The 20805-nt window shown below is 45.2% G+C and overlaps 1 protein-coding gene across 7 annotated transcripts in view; it reads right to left on the reverse strand.

The window, feature by feature from the left end:
* Window positions 1-280: 280 nt before the first annotated feature.
* The window catches only part of LOC6530808 (neural cell adhesion molecule 2), a 57587-nt gene continuing 37062 nt past the window's right edge, over window positions 281-20805 (reverse strand). For 2 of the 7 annotated variants that reach the window (XM_039371989.2, XM_039371987.2), the window contains 18 exons: window positions 19862-19994; window positions 17230-17435; window positions 15347-15460; window positions 14473-14682; window positions 14208-14359; window positions 13426-13570; window positions 12248-12378; window positions 11398-11557; window positions 10756-10970; window positions 10262-10343; window positions 9517-9676; window positions 9022-9158; window positions 8533-8709; window positions 7036-7485; window positions 6694-6953; window positions 5023-5169; window positions 2685-3041; window positions 281-1055 (listed from right to left, as the gene is read on the reverse strand). In XM_039371989.2, the coding sequence (XP_039227923.1) occupies window positions 945-1055; window positions 2685-3041; window positions 5023-5169; window positions 6694-6953; window positions 7036-7485; window positions 8533-8709; window positions 9022-9158; window positions 9517-9676; window positions 10262-10343; window positions 10756-10970; window positions 11398-11557; window positions 12248-12378; window positions 13426-13570; window positions 14208-14359; window positions 14473-14682; window positions 15347-15460; window positions 17230-17435; window positions 19862-19994 (3347 nt within the window). In that variant the 3' untranslated portion in view covers window positions 281-944. Of the gene's footprint in view, window positions 1056-2684; window positions 3042-4800; window positions 5170-6693; window positions 6954-7035; window positions 7486-8532; window positions 8710-9021; window positions 9159-9516; window positions 9677-10261; window positions 10344-10755; window positions 10971-11397; window positions 11558-12247; window positions 12379-13425; window positions 13571-14207; window positions 14360-14472; window positions 14683-15346; window positions 15461-17229; window positions 17436-19861; window positions 19995-20805 lie in introns of those variants that run through there. The other 5 variants (XM_002091655.4, XM_039371988.2, XM_039371990.2 and 2 more) reach the window with 5 other exon arrangements.

Consider the following 20805-nt stretch of genomic DNA (forward strand, 5'->3'; position numbering starts at 1 on the left):
ATTTATTAACTTTAGCCTAATACTCAATTAAATATTTTACATGCAGTTGCTTAGCCTTTTAATTTTATTATTTTATGCATTTCTCCTTAAACTAGAAGTTTACTTCCGCAGGGATTTGTCTGCTTCTTTTGCAAACCTGTTCGGATTTTCTTTCTCGTAGTTTGTTACGTATAAAATGCCAACTGGATTTGCTAATTTAAGTCGTTTATGAATCGTTCATTATTTTTGGTTACCTTAGGGTTAGTGTTTCATTAAATTCTTTATGATCTTTTTATTACAATTTTGAACTATGCTAAGTTTGGAGCTTAAAGCTAAATGAATTTGATTTAGATGTGGTAAATGCCTTAGTTACGCCCAAGTTACAAGCTAAATGTTAATGGGAGCTGGGTTACTCAAACTAAAGGTCAACAACAATTATGAATTCGTTTACTTAGCTAAAAGTTTATGTTTCTCTTTTGGCGCTTAAAGCTGTTGTTTAAAAATATATTAACAATTCAGTGTTTCTTTTTTTCCTTCGATTTAATGTTAGTTTCAATTATTAGCTATAAGTGTGTTAATTGTAATTCCGTAATTTACACGTCTTCTTAGGCTAAATGGATTTTTTTTTGCTGAGCTTCACGTTTGCTTCGAACAATTTACATGCACAGTTTATTGTTATCTTTTTACAGGGTTTGCATTCCATTTGGTATCATCGTGTAATGTTCTTTGCTTTCTTAAAAGAGTGCTAGCTAAGGCAGCTCTCCTCTGCTTTAAAATCAACTCAATTGCGGTTTTTTCGCGGTTTTTCTGGCTCATCACATACAACTTATAGTCAATTTGTTTACCAATAATTCCCCGATTTTTTCTGTAGTTTCTCATAGTTCTCTCTTTTTTTTTTTTGATTTGCATTCCCTGTTTGGCGCTGACATTTAGATTAGTTGCTCCTCCCGACCCATAGTTTAGCGTCAGAAGCGAGTTCCCGATCCGAGATTGCGATCCTGGGAGATCAGTATATCCTCTCTGTTCAGCTGATGGTGCACCTCCTCTGGCACAGTCTTCAGCAGCTGGGGCTTGCCCTGAAATGGTATCGAGAATATTGGGGTTGAGATGAGACACTTTGCCACAGAGACAAAAAGCGTATTTAGCCAAGTAAATAACACAGGAGACAGCTCGGGGGCAAGAAGTCCTAAAGAGCGCTGCTTTAAAATTAATGAGCCGCACATTATTTGAGTACTCATAGCTATTACAAATTCAAGTTTCCCGCCACACTGCCACCGAGAAAAGTGTACAAGCAAAAACGCTGCGTATGCGTAATATTTGGTTTTGCCAAAACCAAGACAAACACAAAAAGCCGAAACCAACAAGTCTCCCAGCCATTTTCTTTGTTTCTCGTCCAACTCCCCTGGGCCAACACGGCCCAAAGTGTTTTGGTTTGGGAGCCGCCTTTGGGAGCCCAATTCAGGAAAAACAAGGGCCACATCAGTGACAAACGAAAGGAGCAGCTCAAGAAAAGGCAACACAAAAAATGGCCGAGAAGGCAGGCAGCAGTGGAATAAAACATTGTGAATTCAGTCGCCTCTTTTGCTGCTTCTGCTGCTGCTTTTGATGATGATGTTGTTCTGTTGCCGTTTTTTTTCTCGTGGCGGTCTTCTTCTTATTTGGGTCATAATAATTGCAATCATTAGAGTCAAAAGTTGCCACACCGCAGTGTCCTTTTGGCATGATATTGTTGTAAAAACGTAATTCTTTTGCTGGAACGAACATCAGCAGGGACACAATGCAATGGCCAAAGCCTGTTGGCCTGCTCCACTACCAGAGATCTCGAGGAGAGCAGAAGGGCCAGGACGAACGCACTGCTGCGCTGCTGCGTTGGGAGTATACATAATGGGGTATTTATAAAGCAACGGACAGAGACAATGAATGGCGGACACTGGCGATGGGAGCGGGACAGCGAGCGGCTAGTTTTTTTTTATTATCCTGCAGCACATTCAGGGGTCATTTACCGCCTTGAACCCATTCAAACTTCTATCTCTCTCTCTTTGACTACTGAGCTGAGTTTAAAGTTGTCTGTTGAGGGACCAAAGGTTATGGATTGCCAGAAAATTGCACTGTCACTGGGTTGAGGCGACTGTGAGTCATCTGTTGATCGATGACGCACTGGATGGGCTAATCGATTAAAAGGAACATAATGTGGGGAAAATGGCGTTAGGAACCAAACAAAAAGGAAAATATCTCTGAGGACCCGTAATGAAGTTGTTCAGTCGTGTTCCACTTAGGCGTTAAGTATCTGAACTTGGAACAGAGTTTCCACTCTTAATTTTCTACATTTGAATACCCTTTCGGCAGTTGCAATCACTTCAGCAGTTATCGGTCCAACCGCAAAAACCCATTTTCCGCCCCAGCGGCAACCATTTATAAGGGAAAAACGAAAACAAAATTGGGCACAAAAGATGGCCCCGAGGTGCGGGTGGTTTCGGGTTTCAATGGGAGGGGGCCAAGATAAATGTTTCCTGCTACCGCTTCCTTCTTCCCTCCGTGACAGAAGCACTGCCAAAAATCCTTGCCCGAAAATCCACTTTGCATATTGATGCTTTCAACGTTTTGGACATTAGGCGAAAGAGAGTTGCCTTGACGACCGGTTCGCTATCAACCAGGAGCAGCTCGAGCGTCCAGGAATTGGGGAAGTACATCAAACTGACACTTACCACATCGCTGCCATAAAGGCTCATGCCCATGCCGACGATGCTTCCGTTTCCGCCATTGGCCGCTGTCAGCTGCTGATGCTGCTGCTGTTGCTGTTGCTGCTGCTGCGGGGGTAGTGGAAGCGGACCAGGAACCGATGCCCCAGCCGAAGATGTTGCCACCAGGCCCATGCACGTCACCGGCTGCAGGAGGCCATCGCCAGTGGTCACCATGCTGTGGGTGAAGATGGGCGGCGGCGGCGTCGGCGAGAAGGTGGCCAATTGTGATGGATGCGACATGGTGACTCCGGTGATGGTGCTGTTCGTGCCAAACATCGGGCTCGTTGAGTACATGGGCATGGGATGATGTGCCAGATCGATCTGTGGCGGTTATGCAGAGGAGTAGGGGACGTAATGAGGTTTTAGTCATGTGATGATTTATATGCTGCGAGTTAGTTGGGCGCCCGAGGGTTGAAACAAAAGTAATTGATCGATGGATAGCGTAAATGATAATGCTGCACCTAAACATAGCTAATTTATATGTTATAAACCACGTCCCACGTGGGGCGTTAATTAATTATCAGTAGCTATTCCTAGTTGCCTAAAATATTGTAAACTTGTACGTTAGTCCTTATTTACATAAGAAATATACAAAAATCAAGCTTAACAAGGTTACGAAGGAGAGCAAACTGAACTGTATAGTACTGAGAGATAATATTAATTATTTTCCACCATTTAATGGCATGGTGAAGTAAATGTGAAAAGTGTGCCAGTGGCCTGTATGTTAATATGTATACGTGGTTTCCCACGCATATTGCAGGCATCGCGGACTCTGCGGTTCCAACGCCCCCCGTCCCCCCCACTTACCCCTCGCCGTGTTACTGATAGTTAACATCGCGGCAGGCGTTTATTTAGCCAACATGGTTGCCGTGGCATACAAGAGGCTGGCTATGTGGCTATGTGGTGAGCTACTACAATAATTGGCCCATCGGTGGCTCGTGTTTCTGCGAGCTGGCTTTGTGGGTATGCGAGTATGCGACGCATGTTTATATGCTTATTTCCGTAATTAACGTGTATGCCTGGGCGGGGCATGCTGACGTTGTTCTCTTAATGGGCACAACGGGATTTAAGTGAATTAATTTTTAGCTCCATTCAAATTGGATTGTATGGAGTAGACTCCAAAATATGCAATTAAGTGCTCTAACAAAAGATTATGTGGTACACAATATCGTCGTTGCTTTTCACTTATGCGACAGAAAGAAGTCCAACTAAAAATAGTTCGATAAAACAATAACAGAACTATTAGCTGGGTATCAAAGGCTCCTTTTTGGATTGCAGGGGAAAAGCACTCGAGAGCCAACAGCATGTCATGTAAAACCTTTCCATAAATGACAATAAGCCCAAACAATGTCATTATCTGAAATGGATGCCAAAGCTGCGCACATGTGGTTGCATTAATCGTTGTTTTGGTTTGTATTCCCAACGAACGAGTTCTCTTACAGCACAATGGCTGTTCTAGTGCATTTGCAACCTGTCCAGCCTGAATATGTAGCTCAAGTCTTTTCAATAATTGAGGGGACTGAAAGCTGGTCGGATAAACAAAGAGAAGTGGTCTGGACAGAGCAAAAGTCCCGATGGGAGTGTTCCACAAAATCGGAACACAACTTGTCTGCCATGGCCAGACAAATTCGAAAAATATTCTCCTCTTCTGTCGTATCTGTCAAGTTTATGTATTTACCTTTCACAGGTTCCCAAGTTCTTTGAAAATCTGAGCTCAGAATCCCAGGCACTCAATTTTTCTGGGCAAATTCCATCAAATATTTTGTGCGCTTTCTGCGAGGGTATTTTATCATTATTCTACATCTGTCAGATTTTCTGGGTCTTCTAAAGCCATATTTACCTATACTGAGTTCTCAATTTTCTTTTTCTGTGCATCTTCATGTGTGTGTGCTACGGTGCGTATGTGTAATAACCAAAATTGCTTTTCGATGGAACATAAATATTTTCCATGCCGGTTTACATCGGTTTATTGATCTGGTCAGCTTTTTATCGGCGCAGGATGATAATTTATTTTTGTGGCTCCCCGCAAATATGGAATGTAATTAAACTAGAACTTTGCACAAATCATACAGATAATGAGTGGAATAAATTAAGTTTATTTTGAACAACCAATAACTACGTAAATAACGAAATAATAACAAACTAATCGAATCGAATGCTAAACACGCGTCGCATAGCCTTGAACGTACAGATTGGGCGCTCCACCCACATTGTCGACCACGGCACCAGCCACATAGCTTCTGCCGGAAGCTGCGGCCGCCTGCAAGTCGGCCAGAATCTCGTCGTCCATCATCACATTTACCTGCGAGTAGATGTTCGGCTCCGCCCGCTTAAGTTCCGCCTGCCTGCCCGGCCGTCCCAAGGTCGCGCTGCAGTAGGGCGCCATCCGCTGGACGCCCACCGGGCCGCCGACCAGAGGAGCGCTTAGTTCGCTGTAGCTGAGCTCAGTCTGGGGAGGAGAAAGGATATAAGGAGGATATTAATAACGAAGCTATTAAATAATAATACAATTAAAAGTTACATAAACAAGTACCAGTGCTAACTAACTTTGACCAGAAATAAATCCTAAGCACCGAAAGCAATTTACTTGTCTGAAATTAATACTATCTCTTAGTAAAATTATATTTGATGCAAAAACAAAACTGGGGTTACTGCACAAAACAAGCCACTAAGCTGCTGGTAAATTTCAATGATTTTCCTAGTAAACACCCAAGGCGAAGTGTGATAAAAATCTGCGGCATTGTCAAATCCTTTGCCAGAGAATAGCAAGCAGTAAATGCCAAGTGACATGGCCAGATGGTGCTATTAATAACCTGAGCAGGTTAAAGCTAATACACATCAACCAGAATTCATGGCAGAATTCGCTTCTGACTGCTTTATGTCTGCTGCTGCTTCTCCTGCTGGTCGTCTGTTTGTTTAGGCCAGACACCGCCCACATCCGGCGCCTGTTTGTAATGTGTCTGCCGTCGCTGGCCCTGCCCCCAACAGTCATTTTCCGCCCAGAACCAGCGGCGAGGCACACACTTGGCCGTTTATTGCATTTCGAGGTTGCAGGCGAAAGAGGGAGGAGGGGAATGGAGGCAGGATGCGCACATCCTTTGGCTCCTTAGCGGTTTGCTGCTCCGCAGTCTCGTCGAATGGCGCTGGGTTCGCCTGCAACTTATTTTTATTAAATTCGCAAATGGAAAATTTATATTGCTGCAGCTGCTGCGGCTGCCTTCGGAGCTTCAGCTATCGCTTACTGCCCCTTACTACTCGTACCTCCTACGAAAAAGGGGCGTGGCTGGCAAAGAGAAATTTCTACTTAAATGATTTTCAAATTATGTTGGTTTCCTCGCTACTCGCTTCTGGTACAACTGCAGATGATGCTGTTCTATTCCCATCAGTGCCATTGTTGTTTCGCTTATGTATTTTTTTTTGCCCTTTTTCGCGACCTTCAGGAGTTTTTCACAAGAAACTTTTCGTTTTTTGTAAGTTTGCAATATTTTTGTAGCTCTTCAATGGCAGAGTGTGGAAGATAGTTTGAAATAGTTTTCTTTTCAGCACCATTAACATTTTGTTCAAGCTATTTGTATCTTAATGTTTAATATTGATCTAATTGTAATATAATTGCAAATTAGTTGGTAACTCTTAAATTGACTCTAATTCTCATTTGTTATATACTGTTTTACTAAGTAAGTAAGAGCTTTCTTTAAGAGACTTCGCTGCGTTTATCATGAACTATCTCATCGTTGCCCCAAGAGGCAAGGGCACAAGCTGCTGGCTATAAAAACCACTTAACCAGGAATATGCGGATGGCTGTTACCAAGTGAAACAATAAGGGGTGACCACCACCTGGCCTGCCGTCCATGGGTCATAAATTAATGCTCCGATGGCGGTATCTCCGGCGTATTGTAAAAGGTTTGTGTGCCCCCGCCCGTGGAAGTGGATTAGGGTGTCTGTGGTGTCTGGGGTGTCCATGTCCATAACTAACCTTCTGTTGCGGCTGCTGCTGGAGCTGCTGCTGTTGATTGCCATAAGCGCCCATTTTGCTAACGGGAATGAGCGTATTATACTGGATGTACTGGCCATGGCCGGGAGGCGGTGCTGTCTTCTTGTCGACGACGGCGTACGTGGGCATCAGGTGATCATAGGTGCCGGAGGTTATAACGGCATTCTGCTCGGCCATCGCCGCCGTGGCGTAAGTGCGACCATGTCCCTTTGTCGTCCACTCATCGTCCAGGTCGTGTCCGTCTGCAAAAAAAGGATTCAGCCCCGTGGGCATTAAGGATTAGCTCGGCGACCGGAATAATCGAAGCCACCTGTGGAAACTCACCCAACCCACCTTGCGGTATGATGTCCGGATTCTTGTCGATGCTGTCCAGGCTGCTCGTCACATGGCACGTCTCCCGGCCGATGCGATGCATATCCTGCACTGATTGCCCGCCATTGTGGCCCAGCGTGCCGATGACGAGGCTGCCATTGTTGTTGCTCGCCAGCAGGCCCAGACTGCCATTCCCGTTGGCCGTGGTCCCGCCCACTCCGCCGCCGCCAACGCCACCGCCGATGCCGCCCATCCCACTGCCGTTGCCGGTGGTGCCGCCAATGCCGCCGACGCCGCTGCCCGGATGCGAGTAATTATTGCGATCGCGCCCAGAAGAGCCGCGCACACGCACCACAATCACAATGATGAGGGCCACCAGGAAAATGCTGCCCACGATGCCGGCCAGAATGCCGAGGAATGGCCGGATGTCCTCGATGACGGGGGCATAGGCCAACGAGAGGTCTGCGAGAGAATGAGGGTAGGGTAGTAAAAAAAAGGGGAAACCGGAAAGAGACCAGAGATTGTAGGATAAGCAAGTGCTTCTCCATTTACATATTGCCCGAAGTGCACAGACAAAAATTGCAGACCAACCAAAGCTGCTTTCTACTTAATGTGATATAATATGCAGTAAGAATGCGAATGCAAGTGCCTCATACAGTATTTTCTACTGCATACTTTTTGGCACCTTTCAAAGTTTTTAAGGATTTTTAAATGACAGCTATCGATTTTTCTCTGTGCACCACCTTTTCGCCTTCTTCCTTCCAGCGACACTGCATTGTTTTATGAGCTGCTAACTACGTTCCGTTCTTGGTCCAGTCTTCGTCCTTTGGCTGTTATTGTTGTTGCTGTTGTTGTCGGTGGCAGTTTCTGTCGCACGTGCCTTGAATTTAGTGCCGCCTTAATGAGCTGCATGTGTGTGGGTGCATTTGTACGTGTATTTCTGTTTTCAGTATTTCCCCGTATTTGTGTATTTGTGCATATCTGCGAGCTGTAATCCCACCCGTTTTCCAACGCCAACCCCCTGGCTTGCTAATTTCGGTCTCAGTCCGTGTCGGCATGTCGAGAATTTTTAGTGACCCAACATAAAAAAAGGGAACAGGAAAATAAAACCATTTGGCATCCGGATTTATTTGTGCAGCTCTTTTTTTTTCTTGTGTGGAGTGGGGTGGGGTGAAGTTGTTAAAGTGAATTAATGGTGCTATAAACCGAAAAGATTGTAAGTGGAAATTAATTACAGTAAAAATATAAAACTAACATATTATTTCAAACGGCTAGGGGAAACAAACAGAAATAAATATTTAATATTAAACGTGAATAAGAACTAAAACTACATATAACAACAAATCATAACACAAATGAAAATTCTTATTTAAATAATAACATTGAATTAATTAATTAATTAAATCAAACAATAATAAACGAACAAGGCAGTTGTACAAATTAAATTGAAAATCAAACAAAAAAAGTATAGTTAATAGAAAATTATAGAAAAGGATAGTCCACCGCTACCTTCTTGCTGGTCAGCGTCTGTGCCCTCGTCGTGGCTAAATCCCTTGCCCAGATTTAGGAACTCATCCTCATCGCAAACGCAGTCGCTGGTCGTGGTCGTGGTCGCTGTCGTTTTTGATTTTGATTTGGGATAGGCAGGCCTGAGTCCTTGGAAGGACTTAGTGAATGTTATTTTAACTAAAATAAAAGCGTGCAGTTTGGAAATAAGGCATAAGGAAAAGAAAAGCATGTTAGCAAAACTTGAAGGGCAGAAAAACTGAAAGACAAATGAAGCAGCTGTAAGTGCAGGCCCTTGCCAATTAATTTATGGGCAGTGAGCAAGGACTCGGACCAGAACATGCATGAAATTGCAAACGCACAGAGAGAGAGAGAGAGAGCAGCAGGACAGCCCGCATCACTCGAGTCACATGTATGTTAGGTGGGGATTTGTTCCTCGAAACTGGGAGATTCGTTGGGTGGGTGTGAGTGCCCGTGTGTGATTAAACTCACCCGTCTGCTTCTCCGGATCCTTCAGCGTGTAGACCTGCAAAATGGTGGCGTTGCTACGGCCCTTGCTGTTGTTGGCGATGAGGAAGACGTTGTAGCCCATGCCGGGCACCAGTCCGCTTACCTCAAAGTACGGTCGCCTGCAACGAAGTTGAATCGATATTTGAATGTCCAAATCAAGTACGAGGAAACCGCAAAAAAGGCCAGTGCCTGTGCCAGAGCAAAGAGCAGGACAAATGGGTTTCGCCGAAGGAGCAGCAGCAGCAGCAGCAGCTGCAGGATGCTCACATCGCCATGGAGCCGATGGATCCATTGGATGCAAACGTAACCATGGCCATGCGTTCTGTTCGATGCCACGGCTCGTTGGGCTTGTTGTAATGCAGAAGTCACACGGCGTGTGATTCTGATTGCTCCGTGTCCATTTCGCCTCTTTTTCTGGTATTTTGCCCTTTCTGTTTTTTGTTTTTGGTTCAGTTCCAGCATTCGGGCCGTACTCACTTTGATTTTGAAATTTTGGGATGTCGTGTCGTTCCGTTCATGTAAACCTCCATTATAAAGTCCTGCTGCAGGCCGCCATTGAAGCCCTCAATGCATTCGATTTGGAATCCCGTCGATGTCTGGTTGAGCACCGTGCAGTTTAGCAACGGATCCGGCTCGCCTGCAAGCATGGCGAATGGAACGTAGAAAGAGGTATTTATTATTCCGGCTTAGTGGGCAGATCAAGCAACAAATTGTCGGTACCCCAAGCATTTGTCTACGGCTTTTTGCATGCGCATACTCTACTCTTCAGAATCAATAAGCTAACTCGCAGCGCAAGTTTGCCTAATCCAGCAGACAGCAGCCAGAAAAAGCGAAGCGCCAAAGTGCCAAAGTCATCGACAAATCAGCACAGCGGGACTTGGCAAAACCCAAAACAAAACATAAACAAAAACCGCTGAAAGCAAAGCCCTAACCCACGGCTAGCAACTGTGATGATGGCGCTGCAGATACCGTGTAGATGACAGTTATACTGAAGAGTGTACTTCGATATTATTTACTATTAAATAAAGGATTTGTGTGAATGTCTGATTATATTTAAAAGTTAAATGGTTACTAAATAAACCTCGTTGAGTGCCGAATAAACCTTTTAAGCCCGGAAAGGCCCGAAATAGAGTCCATGCAAGGCAGCAAGGTACATAGCCCAGCATACAGGTGAACCACCCACTTTGTCAGTAACTTCCCTTTCCCGATTGCGACTACTCACCTGCTGGGAATATTGTGTATACGCAGGGTTCACTTTGATCGCCAATTTCGTTGGTGGCCCAGCAGAGCAGCGTTCCGTAGTCCTGGCAATGCAAAGAAGAAATCGCAAACACGGGCATCAGTACGAGTGTGGGTGGTGAAAGGATACGGCGGTGTGGTGGTGCAGTTTTGGGACTGGTGGGGCAGGTTGGGGCAGGGATAAGGGGTGGGGTTGAGTGACAATGCATTTCGTTGGCTTAATTTATGCATGCACTGCGGCGATGGCAACGCCGTTGGCAACACACCTTTTCAACCTTAATTGAAAATTCAAAACCGCAACTCGTTTGGAAAATTATGTGCTGGCCCTCAAGGGCGTGCCACGGACTGATTTATATGGCCTCTAGGAGTGCACCAGGATTCGGAATGGCTATGGGAATGGGCATGGTATTGGGCAGGGTATTGGGGATGGGCATGGAAATGGACAGGAACTGGGACAGGCTGATGTGGTGAACTTACATTCTCCGTCATGGGCGTGTAATGGGCAATACTACGGCCCCGATCCACGGCCACTTGCGAAGCCGGTATGTCAACTGTTTCTCCCTGAGTTGCATTGAATTTCCAAACGTAGGTGGCCTCCGCGGGATTGGCATCAATTTCACAGGCCACCTTGACGGTTTCATGCCTGCCCGAGCTGTAGGAGAGTCGTTGGCGAGGTCGGCACACAGGTGCAACTGCAAGGAGACAAAGCGCAGGACATCGTTTTCAATTGCATGGCTATCAGCATAATTAAACAAAAACATTGGCTGGCCCAACTTGGGCTTGGTATTCTGGACTTCTGGGTGGACTTTTGGATTTTATACAATTAAATATTTAAAGAAAATGCCAGCATTGTCGCCTCGTTTGTGGCTGCATTGTTGCTGCTTAATTGATTTATTTGTCTGATTTACGGGAAAAATTCAATTTGTCTCTGGCAGGATAAGTCGCAAACAGACACTGACGGACTGATGGACTAACGGAGAATCCGTCCTGCTGTAATTGCATTGTGTAACGTGTTAGTTACAAATTGCAATCAAAAGATCCACTTCGTTTTAATTAAGTTGTTATGTAAATTAACACACTGCAGCTAAGGCCAAGGACGAAGGACATTCTCATACTCACATCGTATGTCCAGCTGGACGGGATTGCTCTCGCCGTCGCCCTCCCGATTGCTGCCCACACAGGTGTAGATGCCACTTCTCGCCCGGCTGGCGTTTTGGAGCACCAGACTCTGGTTGGAGACGGCGATGCCTTCGGCTGGATTGTTGGTTAGGATCTTGCCCTGAAATCGAAAGCAAAAAGTGAAAAGTGAAAGGTAAATTGAAAATTGAAAATTGAAAATGGAATATATCGAATTCCAAACTCCAAATTCCACCCCTTCGTGCGTGGCGTAATAATTTATTGAATTCAATTCAATTTACCGATAAATGCTAAATTGAAATAAATTTAATTTCTCAAAGCTAATAACACTTTTATGTTGCGTTACATTGCGCATACGCCCCGCAAGCCGGAGGGTGGGACTGCTGATTGAAGAGCCGCTGGCTGCTGCATAAATTAGGCCCGGTCTGCATAAATTGTTAAGTGCTCTCTCACAGCCCAGTAATTCAATAATAAATTGTGTGTGCTCGTTTCCTAGTATGTGTGCGAGAGCGTAGAGTAGATTCCAATTTTTCGCCCCTTGGCAGCCCTAAAATATGCAACAATTATGCGTTCCATTTCGGCCAGAGTTTTGGGCTTTCGATCAGCCCAGCCGCCAAAGGCTAATGTATGTATGGTATATAATGAAAATGATAATAATAATAATACCGCATGCTAAAAGGTTTGCGCTTTCCTGGTCTCGAAAGTGCCCCCAAGTCGTATTAAATTAGCCGCGAGTTGGCAAAAGCAGTGGGTTGTTCAATTTACTTTCGAAATTTGCGGTTTAGGAGTAGGAGGTGAATCGCGTGTAAAACGGCATCTGTCTGTCACTTACATTGTGCCGCCAGCTAACTTCGTATATCCAGGGATTCGATTTGATGTTGCACTCGAAGAAGACATCGATTCCCTCGCGTAGAGTTGAGTTCAGCGAATTGGTACCCAGTTCCAGACTCACCACCGGTATATCTGCGAATGCAAAGAACGAGGAAAATTGTATAGAAGTCCTTGTGTGTTTGGCTATGAAGAAAAACAAACTTTGCTGCCATGACATCGTGGTAGCTAATTACTTTAAATCGCCTGGCCAGACGAGTAATAAACCTGGCAGGCAAATAAAATTGCGGAAGTGCGCGGGGCCAAAGATGTAATTACTGTGTAAGCCGCACAAATTAGCCAATTTAAGTTGCTCAAATGTTCAGGCATCTCCCCCTTCCCCTTCCCCTTCCCCCTCACCCACTGCCACTCAACTCGCTCTCCGATTTTTTCCGTGCCAGCTTGTTTGTTTATGATTATACTTTTTCCGTTGGCCAACTCGGCAATTAGGCCAACTTCAAAATGGTGTTCGGCTGGGGGTTTTGCCATTGGGTAACTGAGCAATATTTTAACTTGATTAATTCGAAATTGGTGCGCGAATGCGAATCAATTAAGCTTATTAAGCAATCTATCAAATTGAGCAAACAGTGCCCCCCATCGCACCGAAGAATTCGTTTCGCGTTTCGCGGACTATGAACCAGATATTTCAATCGAATCGAGTTTTGGGGCGGTCTGCTGTGCAGCACAAAAAGTGGAAAAGTTAAAAGGTAAGCAACAAAACCGCACTCCCAAGCCAAACAGGATGCGGAACTCTTCCTCCATTATTGGAGTGACGAAGGGAGCGATGGGAGGTGGCTTTGCCATTTAAATTTTGTGCAAACAGGTCGAAAACTGTAAAGGCGTAAAGATGACTTTGCAGGCGGCGCGGCGTTGCGGTGCTTGTGGCGGGTTAAAAAGTTTCGCAAGTTTTTGTGGAAAAGTTTCACCGGCGGCCGCTGGAAATTAATTTGCCAAAACTTGCGCAGCTGAGGAGAATCGAAGAAAAATGTGGACCACTACCTATATAAATATATATATAGTACATATATATGTTTGGATGGAGTTAAGTACAGGGATTTTAAAGCCGCTCGCCGACTTTATGCTTTCGGTTTCATTAAAAACTTTGGCGCTTCGAATTAAATATTAATATTAAGCAAAACTCACGATAAATGTCCAATTTCCAGCCATCCTCCATTCCGGACTCGGGTATCATGCTCTGCTCCGCGCGGCACGAGAGGAACTTGCCGCGGTCATCGATGGTGGGCGTGAATGTCAGCACCGAGGTGGTAAGATTTCCGTCCGGTGTAGCCTAAATGAGACAATCAGTTAACGGCTGAGCAGTTGGCCAAGACAAAGGACTTTGGAAAGGAAAGGGTTGGCACGTCCTTCCATATGGATAGGGGGTGACTTTTAATTGAGGTCCTTGCTACGTGACTGCCGTTCGAGCAACTTCAATTACCACAAAGCATGTGTACGGCGCTGTCTCGTTGGGGGAATGGAGAATGGAAAGTGTACTCTGGGGCAGCCATTAACAAGGATGACAGGCATTTGAAATTTGCATGTTTATAAACATTTTGCCCAGGGTAGCAGGCGGGTGTTTCTGACAGGCTTGAAACAATGTACTAATATAAGCCAAACAGTTCTTAATCAAAGCTCTCTTTCCTTGGCAATTTTAATATTTTACATTTTACATTAAAGTTGATTTAAAGTTGATCAAATCTAAAGGTTTTAAAGCCTTCTTGCTCACTTTTAGAAATATTTACAAGTGCTCCAAATAACTTCTCAATTTAACTTAGCTTTTACACATACAAAGAAATGCAATCAGTCGAGTTTGACAACTTGCACAGATATTTTAACCAAGTTCTCGGTGCCAAGAAAACATTTACAGGACCTCGTGCTAGTCGTGCCAGAACTTGGTCCTTGGTCTGCCCACTGTTTCCACTTACAATCTCATGAGTATTCTTCATGGGGGTACTGCCCTTCCACCAGGTAATCGTCGGCGCTGGACGTGCTCCGATGACAACGCAGCTGAGCTGATAAGAATTCCCCGCCGACAGAGCTCGATTCTCCCCCTGCAGCTTCACAATCAAAGGACGCACTGTTGGTGGCGATAGAATTTAATTAGTTAGGCCCGGACTGAAATCGAATGGGGATCTGGCAGGGGGTGGACTCAAGGACTCCCGGGGCCAGTCCTGTCAGTTGAGTACTCACGGTTCATGTCCAGGACGACGCTGCTGATAATTGGCGTTGTCAAATTATTGTTCTCCGCCCGGCACGTTAGCTGCATGTGAAGATTCCTCCGCTCCAGTCGCGCCAGGGACAGGGTATTGCCCACCCGTCGCTCCGACAGGGGTTGGCCCACACTGGCGTTCTTGTAGACGGTGTTGCCGTGCAGCCAGGTAACCCTCGGCTGTGGTCGACCTGTGGAAGTGGCAGGAGGACTTTTTACAAGATGCCCGGGCAAGAAAAAGAATATATCGGGTTGTGTGTGTGTGTGTGTGTGTGGGGGGGGAAACATGTGCGTGTGTGCAACTGATATGTTTGCCATGCGGCTTAGACTTGGAGTTGTCTCTGCGTTTAGCTGGCAGCATTTTAGCCGGTCTTCTGTTTGTTTATGTGCTCACAAGTGCAAGGAGTGGATGAGTGTCTTTCACTGGGTAATATGTGGCTCTATGTGGTCTATATGAATCGGTGTTTGTGGGCTGCGTATGTGTGTGTATTCAAGTGCCTTTCGCTGTTTCATTTGTTGTCTTGTTTGGCTTTTAGCAATTCTCAAGTGCTCTCAATGCAATTTGTGTGGGCATTGTGTGAGCTGCCGAGCTACCCGAGCTCCTCGATTGTCTGCACTTTGGTTTTCCAGCTCCAAGCCCTTGTTTGAGTTCGAGTTCGTGTCCGTGCAGTCGACAGGCGGGTGGAAATTAAATAAAATGTGAAAATCTTTCGCCTGCATTTTCACGCTCATCACTTTTAATTGTCAGACACAAGCGTTGCACCGTCAACACTTTTCCACACACACACACTTACACACACACATATCTTACGTGGTATGGATACATGGTATGGATATAAAGGGAGAAGGACTTACCGCCGATGGCCACGCACGTGATGTTTATCCCAGAGCCCTCGTTGTAAGGACCCAGCGTGTGATCCTCGATGGTCACACCCTTGCTGTCCAATATAATCACTGACTCGGGCGGAACTGAAATGCAGAAAGTATAAAGTATTATATAAAGACTCTGAAGTATTGCGGCTTGCACACTGCCCTCAAGTGCCCTCACACAAAGTCGCTGCCCTGCGATATGCACATCGACTGGGAAAGTCTTCTTGGGCTGTCAACTCACCAGCTGACCAGCTCACCAGCTCACCGTTTTGGCCAGCAAGCTTTTTAAGGGCTTGACTGTCACTGCTTTAAAAGGACTACTTATGCTGTTGCCACTTGGCAAAGTGAAAAATAAAAACTAAGAGGAAGGAAGTTCGAACAGGTGCAGTCAAAGTTAAGCGAGGAATTTCAACTTTTTTTTCTCCCTGCGGAGCTTTAATTTTTGTTTCCCATTTTCTTGGAACTTACCCATTCTGCCGTTTTTCTACGTTTTCATTGTTTTGACTGCTCTGCGCTGCGCTCGCTTGCCAAGCGGTATCCTTATTATTTTTGGCTATGTGGGTGAGCTAACTTGGCCAAGTATTTTGACCCCCCAAAAACCCCATTATCATCGCTTTGCTGGCAAATTTGCTTGGCCTGATCAAGTCCTGGGAATTTCCCAAACCCCTTTCCGAGCATTAGCAGCAGCGGCAAGTTGTCCAAACTGTCCACCCCGGACTGGGGCAACTTTTAATCTAATATCTTCTTTAAAGTTTTATCCTCGGTTCCTCCTTTTTCCCTTTTTGCAATTTCCCCACCAACGTACAAAGTTCTAAATCCTGCCATGGTTTTACGCTTCACATGTCACAGACAAACACACGCACACACACAAACAGACTGAGCATGTTCAACATGCTCAAGAAGTTTGTAAAACACGGCCACGCCCCTTAGGTCCCTACTTCCTCTACCGCCTCTTTAGCCCTTTGCGCTTCATCTAACAGCAGCGACGTCGGCAGCAACTATTTACCAACAATATTCGGCCAGGCCAACTCCGCCGGCCATATATTTCAGCTAAACGCCTTTGGAAACGCATATAAATTTTAATGGTAAATTGCAAGTTGTGGCCGCCTCACTGCACAGGTATCCCCACATTCCCATTCCCCTTGGAGCTGCGCAAAAAAACAAGCTCCAAATTGAAACTTCAGGCTCGGAATGAACTATGCTGAAAAAACCATAGTTAAGCTCCCCCTCTAGTTGTTACATTCAAAATATGAAACAAATTGAAACGCATTTTTCTTAGTCTGGAAAAAACTAGCTTAGTAAGTTTATCTTAATATATACCTATTATTTTTATGAATTAGAGCTGAACGGATCAAAATGCCCACATGGCCAAAGGATACCCTTGCATGCCCAATTTCGATCTGAAATCCATTTAAAAGGCAAGGAATTCAATTCTGAAATTGCACCCTGCGCACTCGCTGGCCTTCCATTTCTCCTTGAGCAGCTTTAACCAGCCACGTTTAAACTTCTCGCCAAGTTGGCACTTTAAAATCTGTTTGCCAAGTGCAGAGTGCCACAAGGGGAGGCAGTAGTAGTGGCTGAAAAGAAGGGAAAACTTGGCAGCCCGAACATATAGTTGGCGTCTTATTCTGTAACTAATGTGTTTGTCCAAGAGCTGAGTGCCGTGGTTGGCCGGGCCAGAACCGAGCTGAAAATGGAAACCGAGGCACTGCCAGAATGCGGACCAAGGATATGTCGTTGCACAAATTAGCTGCTCAATTATGCTACCCCGCACAGTGTGGGCAAACAGACAGGACATGGAGAAAGATGGCAGGAGGCAAGAGAAAGGAGACTGGAGAAAGGAGAAAGGCGAGTGGCTCAATACTTACTTATGACAGTTAAATTCACTTTGGAGTTGCGAGTGGGACTTTTCTGGAAGTCGACGCGGCAACGATACTCGCCCGTGTCGTCCTCCGTGGTTGACTTGATGGTCAGCGTGCCAGCACGTCCTTCCACGTGGAAGGAGAGTCGCTCCCGGTAGGTCTCATCCGACCAGTGCGTTCCCTGGGCGAAGTTCGAGTCGCGTGTGTCCACACTGAAATGGGAAAACAGACGAAAGTCAAGACGTGCACTGGGAAAAATACATCTAAAATATATTAATATATCCAGCCCAGATTAGTCTCTACAAACAGGCTACTGTACTTGTAATGAATGTGCAGAATAATTAAGGTTTTCATTTTGTATCAATACTTCAGTTAACTTTAAAACCTCTTAAGCTCCTTGAATATTCTTTCAGTGTCGGAGTGGGAAAATTAAAAGATTTCCTGTGTATCAGCTCGAGCAAATGGAAAACAAAAGTCGCCCATACTCTCATTACTTTCTCACGCCACGATGAAAGTTGTTTTTTGTATCGCCAACAGCATAATTGGGTTCAGCAATGAATTAATAATACACACCCGCCCACTTCGCAGTAATTTATTGTTTTCGCTTGAAATTTCCGATTATTGATTATTTTCCTTTCTGCGGATACTCGGGGGTAACGAGCTCATTTTGGTGGTCAATCAATGGTCTTAAAGTGTCTGTTCTGCCTCCTCGAGCCACGAGCTTTCCACCGAGTTGGTTTTAAAAAGTTTCGAAAGTGGGTGGCGCCTGATTTAGGTCAACATTTAGCCAAGTGGCGAAGTTAATTGGGTTTAAAGCTTTCCTCTCGCCATTTTTACTCCGAGCGCTGCGAACACATAGTTAATTATGCACGTTTTAGCGTAATATTCTATTTTATCGTTCCTCTAACGAAACGAAGGCGTTTTTAATTGAGATCCCACGTAATCCTCGCCCGAGGGAGCCAAGTTTGAAGCCCGATTCGTGTGTTTTTGCCTAGTGATATGCCAGAACTTATGAATTAAACATTTATGCCATGGCCCAAAGGCTTTCGAGTTTCGAACTCAGTTGGCGATTGAGTTTCAGCTCAGCCAATGGCACCTAAATTGGATCTTGAACCATCGTTTGTTTGCGCCAAAGAGAAATAATCATTTTCCCTTTTACGAATGCGCCATAAATTTGTTTTGCGCATGAGTCAATCTTAACTGCAAGTCCATATGTCTTCTTCTCAAACTGCTAGCCCGTGTTTTATTGCATTTAAATTTTGATTTGCTCGCCCATAAGCACATATGGCGCACTTGAACCAACTGAAACTGGAGCGGATAATGAGGTTCCGTGGAAAACATGATGCCGGGGCATCACATGTCAGCTGGGCAATGAAAAACAACGAACGGATTCCAGGAATTGAGCTTTCGGTGAGCTGGACGAAAAATTTAATTTTCAACACTGGGCGTGGTCCTTGCACTCTTGCCACTCCGGCTACTCGGTTTCTTTTTATGATTAATTTACTTGCTGAGTGGTTTTTAATTACAAACAAGAGTTGAGCTCGGCTCGTCGGTGCCCTTTCTCCTGCGGTCGTTATGCAACGCTAATTACTACTTTCGCTCGAGTCATTTGCAAGTCCTTGAAGTGCCCGAAGTTCAATTAGTTTTGGCCGCATGTCAATGGCCTGGCCAACTGGCAGCCTCGCTAGCTGACTGCCTGGCTGCCTAGCTGCCTGGCAATCAGCTAATCACCAGGGCTCTGGCGTACTGGCTGTCTCACATGCGGCGAACTCGGATAAATCCAATTAAAGTTTCACTCCTTTGATGTAGTCTCGTGTATATCTGCGAGATACAAGATACTAGACACTCGAAACTAGAATGCTGAGGACCAACCACTGCGACATTATGTCAGACATGAATAATTGAAAAAGTTTTTGCTGCCGAATGTAACCTTGGAGCAGCACAGCGCGCTGGGATTGTCGAGAAAGTTTTGCTCGATTTTTGGATGCCTGGATGCCATGGATCTGTGTATAATTCTCTAGTTATGCTAATTTCAGGCCTGCAGCCTGATGGACAAACTCCCCAAAGCAGACACCAAACAATCAAAAAAAAAAATGAAAAAATGTCTAATTAGCCGCCATTAAATCAGAATGAAAAGTGCCCGCAAATACGGCAACTGACATGTGCAGGTCTCCGTTTTCCGACCGCCACGACCCCGCCCCGCCAACGCTTTTCCGATCCAATTTCCCGCCTCATCTGTCGGCCGTGTTTGTTTGTCCTGTTGCTGTTGTTGTTGCCGGCTTCTCTGTTGGCCTGTTGTCCTGTTGGCTGAGTGGCGAGCGGGTTGAGTGCGTCAAAAGTTGTCTGCGGTAATCAATTTTGTTTATTTATGGACCCGTGCGTGCCAACGTGTCTGTCTGAGTGTGTGTGGTTGAAATGTTTGCGGTCAGGTGGGTCTGCGGCCTGTGGTTCTGCATTTGACACGGCGGCTTAAAGATTTAAGAGAGTGCCTCTAAAAACGAACAAAAAACCAACAACCGTGTCACTCAAACTTGTCGGCCTCCTTTGAAAATCGAATTGTAGCGCCCCTACCTACCAGCGTATCAGCCTACCAGCTGCATTCGGGTATGGAATTGATTGAAAGGCGCTCGGCACTCACCTGTAAATGGGAGTCTTCAGGCCAACTTTGTACCAGATGACCAGCGCCACTCGATCCTCGTGAATGGGCGGGGTGACGTTGCAGGGCAGTCGGCCGACCGTGCCCATTATGGACTCGGATAGCACGGGAGGTCCTGGAAAAAATTTGAGCGATTAGGTGGTGTCACTTTCGAGAGAATACTGAGAAAAAATCATGGGCCATTGGTTATACGAAATAACCACTTATTAAGTGTATCTCCTAAAATATTTAGGAAGTTTCTAGTTTTAAAACATGAAATTTTTATTATCTTAAGAAATTTCGCACATTTATATTTGCAGACCTTGGTGGCTGATATTAGTTAATAAAATGGTTAACAGTGTGCTGCTATATCATTCATAGTTCTAAACCCCTTCCTCTATTTTTTTGATTCTTCATATATTTGCAAACAATTAAACGTGGTTTAAAAGTAAATTTTCTGATTGGCAAGACTGTGTCAACCTATGACGACAATTTTTTCTGTGTAACAGACGGAACGGAAAGAATCAGCCCGAGCTGCAGGAAAGTGGTTGCAAAAATGTAAAAAAAAGCTGGCTAACAAATGATGTATAATTAGCCGAGGGCATTAGCACTTTGTTATTGGACCAGACCCCCCAAAAAGCCAAGTTGCGGGGAGCACGCTGCGATCTCTCGCTTGGCCCAACTAATAATGCTATAAATAAAAGCGCAGAGAATGGGCCAAAATGGCATGGATGAAAGGGGGGGGAGTGGGGCTTTGTGAGATAAAAGTGACGTAATGGGCGCGACGTCTTCATCGCTGTCCTGCGCCTTTTTCTTCCTTCGTCTTCTCACATTAAAGTGAAATTAGCGAGCAAATCCTTTTTTTATGCTAATTTCGCTCGGCTTTCAAGACGGAATTGTTCTTCCTCATTTTGCCGCCTTCCATTATTTTGCTGCCTTTTTTGTGA

This window comes from Drosophila yakuba, chromosome 2R (assembly GCF_016746365.2).
Source record: "Drosophila yakuba strain Tai18E2 chromosome 2R, Prin_Dyak_Tai18E2_2.1, whole genome shotgun sequence".
Classification (NCBI taxonomy): domain Eukaryota; kingdom Metazoa; phylum Arthropoda; class Insecta; order Diptera; family Drosophilidae; genus Drosophila; species Drosophila yakuba.